Source organism: Acyrthosiphon pisum, chromosome A2 (genome assembly GCF_005508785.2).
Source record: "Acyrthosiphon pisum isolate AL4f chromosome A2, pea_aphid_22Mar2018_4r6ur, whole genome shotgun sequence".
Classification (NCBI taxonomy): Eukaryota; Metazoa; Arthropoda; class Insecta; order Hemiptera; family Aphididae; genus Acyrthosiphon; species Acyrthosiphon pisum.
The window spans coordinates 76,221,170-76,233,400 of NC_042495.1; the positions used below are offsets into that span (position 1 = coordinate 76,221,170).

Here is a 12,231-nt window from a genome sequence, read left to right on the forward strand (position 1 = left end):
TGTCTATCACGCTCTAATGATTACGGTGAGGTGTAGCGTTGGATTGACAACACGATAATAATAATAATAATAATAATAATAATAACAATACGTCCTCAACATATTATATCAAAAAGTATGCAAACCATAGATCGATAAAAATCGCTTACGGTGAAATTCATCATATTATAATTGCACAAGTTCAATACCTATAGTTCATCCTTAAATTAATTATCCTCTACGTACATAAAAGTATATGTACCTATGCCTGTGTTTATAATCTACGATTATAAACCTATTAAAATCCAAATTTATACACATAAAAAATTCATTTACAAATAAAAACTACAAACAGGTGTTTAAATACAAGAGTCAATAATTCAAAACTCCAACATTAAATGTACGTAAACATGATATAATATAATATATGAACAAAAATAACATTTTAAATTAAACATATTGTTAAAAAATAAATCTTAATTGTCTGATCTTTAAATCTTTTCTAATCATAACAATTGCTTCAGTACAGTACACAAGAATAACGCGAGCAAAGCGTTTTGGAAAATATATGGAAATTGACGAAATTGTTAATGGTAAATAAAGAAAAAAAATCGAAAAATGTGATAAAATATGTACAAAATGGAAAATAAAAGTTTCAAAATTATATACTAATATACAATGTATATGGAAAAATTCATGCCATCTGATATCTACATGATTCGAACTTATTGCTATAAGAGAGTTATATGTATTTGCTACAAGTTGACAGACCTATTAATAATTACGAAGAAAACTATATTACAATATATTTAAAATTAAAATTTAAACATTTATTTCAAAACGTATCATGATAATACATCAATGTAGGTAGGTATATAATTTATTTATTTAAACATGACGAGATTAATCCAAAAACGAATAAGCAAGAGTTAATTTTATTTCAAATACAAATTTATCAATGTTATGGTAGTTTAATGTGAAAACTAAAAACAAGATAATAATTACGTTCACCCACGCATAGGTAATTATACGCGTACACCTATATATGGTACTTTGGTGCCTATAGTACCTACCTACTATACCTATACCTATCAGTACATTATATTACAGTTCTAAAACTGATCATCGTCGCCTATATCGTGTAGTATTGGCATTAGAATTTAAAACTATTCCGTAGGTTCGAACGTGGGCGGCGAGCTTGAGGCCAAAATTAAGGTACAAAAAAACAAGATTGACAGTTGGCATGTTACCTATTTTTTTTTTTCGAAAGTCAAGATTTGTTCGTTTTTCTCGGTCACTGTTACTGTGCCGGTTCTGAAGGGGGTGACGAATGACGATGAAAAAAATGAAAGAATATAATATCGATCGTTTTGTTTTCGTGACACGCCATATAAATTCATACTCGTATCATACAATATATGACACGGTGTTCGGATTGACAAAAAACGATACATAATGATATATTGTTTACCTTTGATCATGGTCTGCGTGGCCACGTGCGCCACTTCTACGCGGAATGCCATTTATGGACCGACGTCGGTTGATATAGCGCGGTTAGGACCGCAGGCGGACGAGAAATATTACGAAATAACAATACAACGACGACGACTATTAGATTTTAATAGAAAAGTTTCGCACACGACGCTGGCAAATTAATCTATAGGCGGACATACAGCAACGTTCGGCCGTCGCACAGCACTATCGGTCTGGGGCTGCGGATGAACTGGTTCATGATGGCTTATTATAATACATTATTGTGATGTTTATTAGCGCGAAACGGAAGCGAAAACAACGAACGGAGAACGAACGTAGGTATTTACGGAAAGTGATAAATATATTATATTTAGGTGTACACCGACGCACGTTTTAATTATTATACCAAAATTAATATTATTGTTGTAAGCTATTGCGAATTATAACACTGTACGAGATTATAATATTACTACCATGTGAGCGGCGAACGCGCGATCGCCGAACAGGTGATTGCGATACTACACCGACCGCGCGAAACGCGCGCGCCGCGAGAGGTTCTCGCGCGAACACACACGCGAGTATAAATCATATAATATGTGCAGGCGTGACGCCGCCGAACAGGTGGGGCGCAGCCGTTTTGCTCGCCCGCGACCCGACGAATAATACCATAATATTATGTATACCTACTTATATTACTTGTCGGCTGGTACCTGGCCACCTGGGCGAGTAATTGTCGGGATATATTTATTATATATGCACATCACCGTCGCCATAATATGATATTTTATTGTATTACTGTGTAGGTATAATATAGGTAGCTACTATATGTACAAGCAAACAGTGACTTTTCAGACACACCCATCCGCCTGTCCATTTCTATATGCACAAATACTGCATTCGTCCGAGTTATATGGGTTTCGGAATTTGAAAATGCGCATAGATTATACTCAATGATCTCTTTTCAATAGAGGACTTCCCTTTTCTCAGCGAACAATGTTAAGGGGTTGAGATATTGAAATCCAAACGAATAGATTCCGAGCTATTCTAATACTTTATGTAATAGAGTATACTTATGTAATACTTATAAGCTTGACTAAATAGTATTAATGCTAAACGTCTAGTAATATTATTTAATATCATATATATTGATTTTATCATACCTATTATTTAAATTTAAATATTTTCGTGAGTACATAGAAATAAAACTAGGAAACCTATTCATTCAAATTTCGATTTCAGTACATCGACATTTTCAAAAGAAAAGTGTAAGAAACACTTAAAAATGTGTAGCCTAAAGCCCACAGGGAATTAATAAAAATAGTTCGCAATGTATACATAGCCGCGGCCTGTAGGACAGTATTTGTATACAAAAATATTCATTTAAAGTATTATACAACCACGGCGGAAACGCTATACATATAATCTGATCGATTTCCGCAGTCGGTCGTGAGGGGAAAAATCGAGACATGTTTTTGAGGGTCACCATGGTGACATCGCTTTTCGTTCGTAGGGTATATCGTCTACAAAAACTGCGAGTAGAGTTTATTATAATGTTTAGTATGATTAGGCGAAACTACCGAAAAAGGCTGACAACATCGTTCTATTATCGTTTGATGTAGGGGCGTATTTAGGTCAATTCCATGGGGAAGGGAGGAGGGCGAAAAAAGTTTAGTCTTGAATACCGCTTTTAACAATTAACAACATTTATAAAATGTATTTATCTATTAGCAAAAATAAAACATCTTACGACTTACGGGGATTGCCTGGGACGCGCCTGGTTCGATGTATACATAATACATTCAATTTTAACCTCGAAATAATGTGACGTTTGGACCACACGCATACAATAGTCATACAAATCTAGGGCATCTATTACTCACTTAAAACGAAGATAAGTCTGATGAACTAATAAGTTATTAAACGCATTTGTCGGGACGATACAATAGTTACCTACTATATCTCGTCAAAGATTATACATACATATGTTTAATCTATGATTTAGTTACCATCGAGTAACTGATAAAACAAAATGGACAAGAGTACCCCGTGGGCAAAATGGCACTTTCAATATCAATCATAAAGTCGTATGTAGGCTTGGTCCTCAATTTAGTCCACTTAAACCCGTCAGAACTGGGTTTCTTTCTAAGAATATGCCGTGGGGCGATATTTAAACATTTCACTTTTTTTTTTTATGTTGTAGTAAATTTAGTATAGTAAATATAGTATACTATTAAAATGAAATAAACTTTTCTAACTATTATTATTATTACTGTTATTTTAAAATCGTTTTTAACACTATCAAGTACCTATTTATCTAGTGAACGACTGATAATGAACGAGTTATAAATCCAAGGCCAGTAAAATATCTACGTATATCACTCGTAATTGTATGACAAAAAAATAGATTTTAAGACATTAATAATGATTCATTATATATTCATTATATTAATGAATTATTGACGGAGGCCACATTTTTTATTTTATTGTTCATTTAAAAACGTGTCAAACTATTCATTATGACAATATAATTTACTACATACTTAACACTTGAATTTAGTAATAAATAATAATAATAAGAATAATATTTTTTAAAAGCGTGGAATGAAATCACTACGTTATAATTAAATAGATTTATAATATGTAGAGATATGTGTTTAAAAGTAAAGTTAAAAATATATTTGATTACGTGTACCTAATACTTTGTCTTGGTAATAACCACTTTGTTAGTTAAAATTGTGACAATAAAATTTGACTTTTATTTCATTAATGAATTTGATTTCTTGTCAATTTTATTATAATATAATAAAATAACTACTTACTTTCAATTTCTGCTATGTCATTGCCTGAAACAAACGTTTGGCTATCTTTGATTCCTTCTAAATATAAACGGAGACAGTATTCATTTTCTCTGCACCTTTGCTTTAACTGACCCTGTTAATTAAATACAATTATGAAGTACAAATAATGAAAGTTAACAGTTATCATTCACTTACAATTTCTGAAACCGTAAGGTTTGAATTCGGATAAGCAACGAGTTTAGAAATCTGATTCAATAGCAATCGACTCCTAAGGATGAGTTTACGAACGGAATCTGACGAATCTTGTTCAAAAGTTTCATCGTCGATCTGAAATAAATAATAATATAATAATAAATAATAAAAGCTCTCTATAATATTTATATTTATATAAAACTCGAGAGTACTCACAAAACTTGGTCTACCGATGCTGGAAGCGCAGTCAGACTGACTATCAAAGCATTTTCTGTAATCATCACCAAAGTCCAATAGTCGTCTGACCGATTCCGGGTCTGGTGGGTCCTCGCTGTAGGGCTCGCTCAAGTATTTTTCCTGATAGCTGTCCCAAGCTTGTTCGGAGAACGAACTAAAGTCTGTGGTTGTACCCGACGGCAGTTGAGCGGTCAATGGGAAACGTTTTTCTCTCGGAGTGACTGCACCGAATTCGCCTAGACGGAACACCGGCATTTTCATCGGACGCTTACGCACGGCCGGGCGTTTTGAATCTTTGGTAACCTCTTCTTCGGTTTCCGAATCCACACGTTGCGAAGGTTCAATATGAGTGTTTCCACCCAAAGAGCCAGAAAACGAATCAGAAGTGATCATTTCGTTATAGGTAACAGAATTAACAATAGATGACAAGCTGTCGGCTGACCCACTTTTACTTTTTCTCTCCTAGATTCATAAAAATAAATAAATTAATACAATTGGTTTTAAATGTTGATAGATAATTGTGTATATTATTATGTATATCATATTGTATCAGCCATTTCTCACCACGGTACTCTTTCTTCTGTGTTTAAGTTTACGTCGCCTCAGTGAATTTGTGTTATAAGATCCACAACAGTCTTGCGTTTGAGTTGCAGTGGATTCCTCGATGGTAGACGAGTCTCTGCCATTTACAGACACTTGTTCATGAGAAATATGGTTGAGGGCCGATTCGGAAACGGACAACTGACAGGACTCCGTTAGAAGTCTAGCCTTGGGACTGCTTTGGGGAAGACCAGACATGCTGACCGGTCTCAGTGTATTTCCAGTATTTGTTTTCGGTCTCAATTCAACCTGCAAATTGAAATAGATATATTATTAAAATAATAATCGTACAAAGACGTTATGGTATTGCGGATAGTTACGTTTGGGGAATTGCAATCGTTTATATTTCCTGGGCTTGAAGAAAAATCCAATTCCTGAGTTTGCACCACGGTTATATCACATGATCTCGAAGAATGCGAATGATTATCAGAGTTGAAATGCTGATCATCGTCTTCTGTAGTATATTCACCACTAGCATCACAACTATCGCCGATGAAATCTTCGTTCTAGAAAAATACATTTGTATGAAACCTCTGGTTTCATATATTTTACAGGTAAAAAAAGTGTTAGTATATTACTTCGGGATCAATCGTTTCATGTCGGAAAATTCTTCTTTTCACACCACAGCCAGACATCCAAAGTTTTTCAGATTGTTTGTTGTTGGAAACTGACCAGTTGACGTTTTCAACCAGAGCTTTAATTTCTTCTATGTTGGCTCTTTCTGCCAAAGACACGGGCACTTGCGGTTTCTTAACTTCTTTTGTCGTGTTAGCACTGTATGTCCATTCTTCTTCTTCCGATGATTCTGACGTTTTTACTTCAGCTTCAACAATAGACTTCTTTTGGGACTCTTGTTCCGAATCCGTATCTAAATGTCTGTAGTAGAAAGTTGCCAAGTTCGGGCCTTTTCTATCCGACCTGTGCAAAATATAGTAACGTAACTTAAGTAACTTGAAGCATTCAACTCTGTATTATTTGATTTACCTATGAAAATTGGCCGTATCGTCGAATGACATTCGTTCAGATTGGAGCACTGGCGATGGTGAAGTTTTTGTTTCCATTTCACTGTTGACTTGTTCACCCTAAATATTTAATCGGCTTAAATGTATTTATTAGAAAAAAAATGTACAGTAGTCACTTACGTCTGAAGAATTTGACAACTTATGATCGACTAACCGTGGACATTTATGAACCGGTTCTTCGTCACAATCCGAAGAACTATTACTGTCCTACAATAAAAATACATGTACGTGTTTTTTTAATATATATATATATATATACAGTAACAGCAATCAACGTAAATCCTATATTACGTCCGTACGAGTATGTAACGTTACATCAACTCTGTTCGGACGAATTACTCCGAAACCTTACAAGTAGATATATACTATTATATAGCTCTACGGTCATTCTGGACAATTAGTCTGACATACCTTTCGACATTTTTTCACGGTCAGACTTTCAATGAAGCAGATCCACTCTAACGATCTTATGTACAACAGTTGCCAGCGATGTTCGAAGTTCTTCGCTTTTTTAGTTACCAGCGGCACCGTTTGCACCAATTCTTGATGTACTGGAGTCGTAGGCTGATGTTGTTCGTCAGCTAGCCACTTGCAGTATTTCAGCACCAACCGGATGCACTTGCCTTTTGATTCAATGTCACTGTGTATAGACTAAAAACAAAACAAAATATATTATTAGACAACAAATTTATAACTAGGTACATATACATTATACATTTATACATATTATATATTATATATATTACGAGTTACACGAGATAGGTAATATAATTTTAATGACAGATACACAGATACGAGATTAGTCATATATCGAGCAGGTGGAAATGTTACAACATGATCTTAATAGATTTTGTTCATATCTATATCTAATATTATTAACCGCACGTTACATTATAGAATCAATATATTATTATTGTTTAGACACACTATCGTTTGTAACATTAGTTTATAGCTACCTACATCAACTGTAAAATCGTTTATAAAGTTTTTTTTTAAAAAACATTTATGCCTTCGTAATTTGATATCGTAACTGTAGTTCAAAAAATATTTCGATGAATATCCTGCAGTTAGTTAATATTAGGTAATTTTTAAAATTCTACTTTATTATTCAATGTCATGCTGTGGTATACCAATTTAAATATCTCTGTTAGCGGCAAGTCGCTATTAACATTACACAGTCGTATTTTCAGTATATACTTTATATATATATACATAATATATTTCCATCACCATTGACTCATTGTCCATTGTTTTAAAGGCCCACACGAAATGAATCAAGTTTTAATGATGTCCGGATTCAAATTAATATCATAATGTAGTATATTATGCTTTATAGGAACGTATATTATGAATAATATAATAAAACTATATTGTATGTACCTACATGTTTCAAACGATTCCAATTAAATAATGTAAATGAAAAAAAAAATATTAAATTAATGAAAAATATTATTTTGATGTTAAAAATGTCCTAATGTTGGTTATTACTTTCATCGGGTGTGGCGGGTTATTTTAATATGATAGATTTATTGTTTTGCAATTTACAATATTAGACACATATTATATTATTATCTATTACATTCAATAGTCTTAAGTTTTAAATCGTGGCTAACATTTTAAGCACCACTGGACCAGTATGTCATAAATATGATACAAAACGTGGTGGAATATAGTATATATACAAGAAGAGATGGCCCAGATATATTTAAATCCAGCGTGCCTTTCACGCTGCACGTCGACGCACTGCATCATTGCCGCCGACGACATCATCACGTGGCCCAACTACGGGGAAAGGATTTTTCGTTAAACGCGATAAATGTGTTATAAACGTATATCTATATATTTAATGTATACACTTGTGTGCGTGCGTGCGTGTTTTTTAAAAACACAAAACTCGACAAAACGTCCGACGGACGCCACCGGAAAGGAAATGACAACAAAAAATAAACTCCGACAATTTTCTCGGGTGGTCATGGTCCGAACGACGAGTTCTACGACCGCCGTTGCACCAGTGTTGTCATTATATTATTATTGCCGTCGGTGTGTAACCATAGTATAGTTAATGTAATAATGTTATATGCAGCTGCATTTATTGTACGACAGTTGTACTGAAGAGATCGCACAGTTATTTAACGTTACAAAAAAGAATTACGGTAGCCATCCGTTAACGCGATCGCCATTAAGCGTTATATTGTTTTATATGACTTTATGGTTTTCCGGTGCGATTTTTTTTTTTTTTTTTTTTGACAGTTATGAGTTACCCTGAGTATTAGTTTAGACGGATATTCTTGATAATATTATGTTAGATTAGGCTTAGATTGTTTTGTGCAAACAGAATATGCAATGCAATAATTATTATTAACTTAAGAAATAATATTTATTATTTATATAACGCAGACATATTTGTTACTAAAAAAATATAATATTAAAATCAAATTTGTAATTTACTTAAAATATATGTATTCTATATTATTATAACAGCAAATGTACAATGTACAAATGTGTTTAAAAACTAAAATTGTATGAATATATAAATTACATATTTTATTATTTAATATTATATAATATCATATTGTCGACTGTTGTATAAGAGATTCCTATATAGGTACTAATGGTACTATATTGAGCACTCCCGAAATTTCATAAAATTGTTATGTTTATATTATTATTTATTATCAATCATAGTGTCTGTGTTACTCACAATAATAGTATACTTATACTTTTTTCTCAAAATAATAAAAAATTACTTAAAGTCCGACGATCGTCTATAACTCAAGTACGAGTGTTTATTAAATAATCTACTACGCGCTATAGGTAAACTTCCGGTCCAAGGTCTCTCATTGTATTAGTACTTCCAATGACTCAATAAAAACCTCCGAGACCCGTTTACGGTCAATTCATATGAGTACATAATTTATGCCCATGTAAACTCACACGAATCGTCGTGCGTATTATCTCTAAGTGCGATTAAACACAAAACGTTTAAGCCAATACATTTCCACGCAGCGGTAGCAGCATAATACGTACCTATTTAAATTTTAAAACGATAATATTCCGACACGGCACGTGTGAACGCGAGTGCCGCCGGGTGATTTTATTCCTAGTCCTTATAAGGTGAAAATTGATTCGTTGTCGTATTATTTCCATCGTGATCGAACTGCGTAGATATAATATTGTAATCGAAATACTTGGTGATTTAGCATAATATCATAATATTATAATCGGCGACTCGGCGATCCCGACGACGTATACATTAATATTTGTTTATTTATTAAGCGTGGATGTGTCGCGCGTGCCCGCCGAAGAAGTAGAAAGCGTAGATACTTCCTAAAAAGTCCTACCTACCTATAATTATGCGGTTCGCCGAACGAGTTTTTTTTTTTTTTATTTTGTCGCCTAAAACTTCGAAATAAACACGCAAGCCGGAGAAAATAAATATTATATTATGCATTAGGCGCAGAAATGATTGTATAATTTTCGTGTTCTATTTAAAAAAAAGTTATACCTCCGCATAATAATAATTCGCTTTCGTGCCCGGCAGTAGTTGTATACTATTATAGCGCAGGGGCTGCAGAACGTGGAAAAATAGTAGGCATGACCCTCCCCTTCCCAATCGTACACAATTAACGCGCCCGCCGTTGTCGTTTCCTGCTACATGTCCTAGGTCCGTCGCGCATTAATCGATATCAATTTCCAAAACACGTGTTAGTCGTGCCGGCAGACTTAAACGACGACTGCGACTTATGTACTACAGGGTGTTCTGTTATTCCAGTTTCTACAATTTTTGTTTTTAAGGCAAATAAATCTGATTTTTTTTTTGTTAAGTAGTAGTTTTATGTTCAAAACATTTTTTATGATAACCTGTTTCAAAAATTTCATAATGATGAATAGAATACTTTTTTAGAATTTTTTATGTATATTATAATGTAATATAAATATCGAACATTTTAATAGTAGTAGTGTTGTGTTATGATCTATATACCTATAATCTATAATTTGAGGATTTAATGTTTAAATTTGTGACCCTAACTTTCGATGTCATATTTCACTCATCGAAACTAACAAATGCTAGTCGACATATAAAAACTATTTATTCAATATTTGAAATACACACTGTTTAGAAAAGTAATTAGTTTCTGATCATCCGAAATCAATAAAAATATATAGGTTGTAATTAAGAAAAATAAAACATACAAAGGTTGGTAAGTAAAAAAAAGCGTATTAAAAACAGAACGTGCGTAAATGGTTTTCGGCACGCGACCATTAAGGCATTATTATGTATTACATAACATTAAAATAAGTAATCGGCGACTTTTGCAGCAGACCACATCAGTCACGGTGAACATCTCGACGAAAATATTATGACAAACTCATTTTGGCCTTTGCATTGGATTCAAAGAACAACCTGCAGTATGAGATTCCTCCTGATGCTGCTGAATGCAGAGTAAAATATAAACTGTTTGTGGTTTTAGGATGATTTACGTGTCCGATGACGGGATATTACGATCGAAGGTTACTTTTATACAATTTATACACAACAGTATATAGATACAACATCAACACAGCTACTAAGTGACAAATATTATTTATCGCCAATCGATTCACGTTTTAATAATAATAATATTATTATTATTATTATTTCTATACCTACCAAGTATTGTGGCCCATTTATGGGTCAAGCGAATACGCTGCACTGAAGATTAAAATGTTTATCATATTCTTATAATATGCACTACAATACTACACAATATTATGTTTACACTCGTGGCATTCGTATTATTTGTATCATTGAGATTTAAAATTTGTTGACAGAATTGAGCTACCTACTCCCCGTGAAAAATAATTTGATTCATAATTTATTTTTATCTAATTGTTTAAAATGTTAAAGTATGAACTTAGGAACGATTAGTTTCAACTTTCAACATTTTGATTTTTAATCTGAAAACGAAATGTTCGTTTTATACAGTCATCACTCATTGAAAATCGGTCAGCGCGTACTGATAAATAGTATATACACACATATCGTAATAACTTTAAGCATAATATAATAGGTACATGTATACGCTACGAAGTTGCTCTCTGCACTCGCGGAGAGTCCTCATTACTCATTACCACGCTGCAGGTTAATGTATATAACGCATTTTTACAACTAGGTACACGTATTAACCATATGTAATATAAGATTCAATGGTATTAAGTATTAACTACCGTAGCGTTTTTTAGCAATATGTGCGAGAGTCTTACTTTATGGTTAGTTTTAGACGTTTAAAAACATATAATACTGTCGGAGATATTTAACAACTATTCGAGAGTCTTGAAATAATTTATTATTTATTAAATATCAAAATAAATCAAACATGTATTAAGATTTAAGAGATATAATTATAAAAAATGCATAATAATTATTTCGTATATATGTAAACGATCGCTATCGTGCATTCATAAAATAGTCGAACAACGTCACGAGGATTTAGATATTATAGGGATTAGACGGGGTTAATGCTCGATGGTCATCCACAATTATATCTCGATCTTTCATCTCCCTACATTATATAAATACATACAATAGGCCTAAAAATAATAATTACATATGTATATATGCGAAGTACCCACGTGGTAGATCATTTAGGTATTCGGAGCAGGTGGTTCGCAGCAGGCGGCGTTCGTAAAGTTTATTTACAAAATGTACCGTGAATATAATATAAATGTATAAAATTATTGTAAGTGCGGCGGTAGGTCATTTTGACGCGTATTTATAGCAAGGCGAGGCTGAATGGGACCTCCCACCCCCGAAGTCTCAGGTGAACTCTTTTTGAAACAAGTGGGTACCTCCTATAAATTGTTTTACAAAATATGTTTTATTAGGTACTCACAACACGTCATATTGAATTAATTACTATCATATATTTACAAATTTACGATTCCGACAT

General features: G+C 33.2%; 1 protein-coding gene across 1 annotated transcript in view; it reads right to left on the reverse strand.

Moving 5' to 3' along the window:
• LOC100570947 overlaps positions 1-12,231 on the reverse strand; it is a 109,118-nt gene that overhangs the window by 27,632 nt on the left and 69,255 nt on the right. Inside the window, exons 9-17 of the mRNA XM_016801557.2 lie at positions 6,713-6,952; positions 6,422-6,508; positions 6,264-6,361; positions 5,858-6,197; positions 5,600-5,785; positions 5,244-5,528; positions 4,659-5,141; positions 4,446-4,577; positions 4,272-4,383 (exon numbers count right to left, since the gene is read on the reverse strand). Of these exons, the coding sequence (XP_016657046.1) occupies positions 4,272-4,383; positions 4,446-4,577; positions 4,659-5,141; positions 5,244-5,528; positions 5,600-5,785; positions 5,858-6,197; positions 6,264-6,361; positions 6,422-6,508; positions 6,713-6,952 (1,963 nt within the window). The remainder of the gene's footprint in view (positions 1-4,271; positions 4,384-4,445; positions 4,578-4,658; positions 5,142-5,243; positions 5,529-5,599; positions 5,786-5,857; positions 6,198-6,263; positions 6,362-6,421; positions 6,509-6,712; positions 6,953-12,231) is intronic.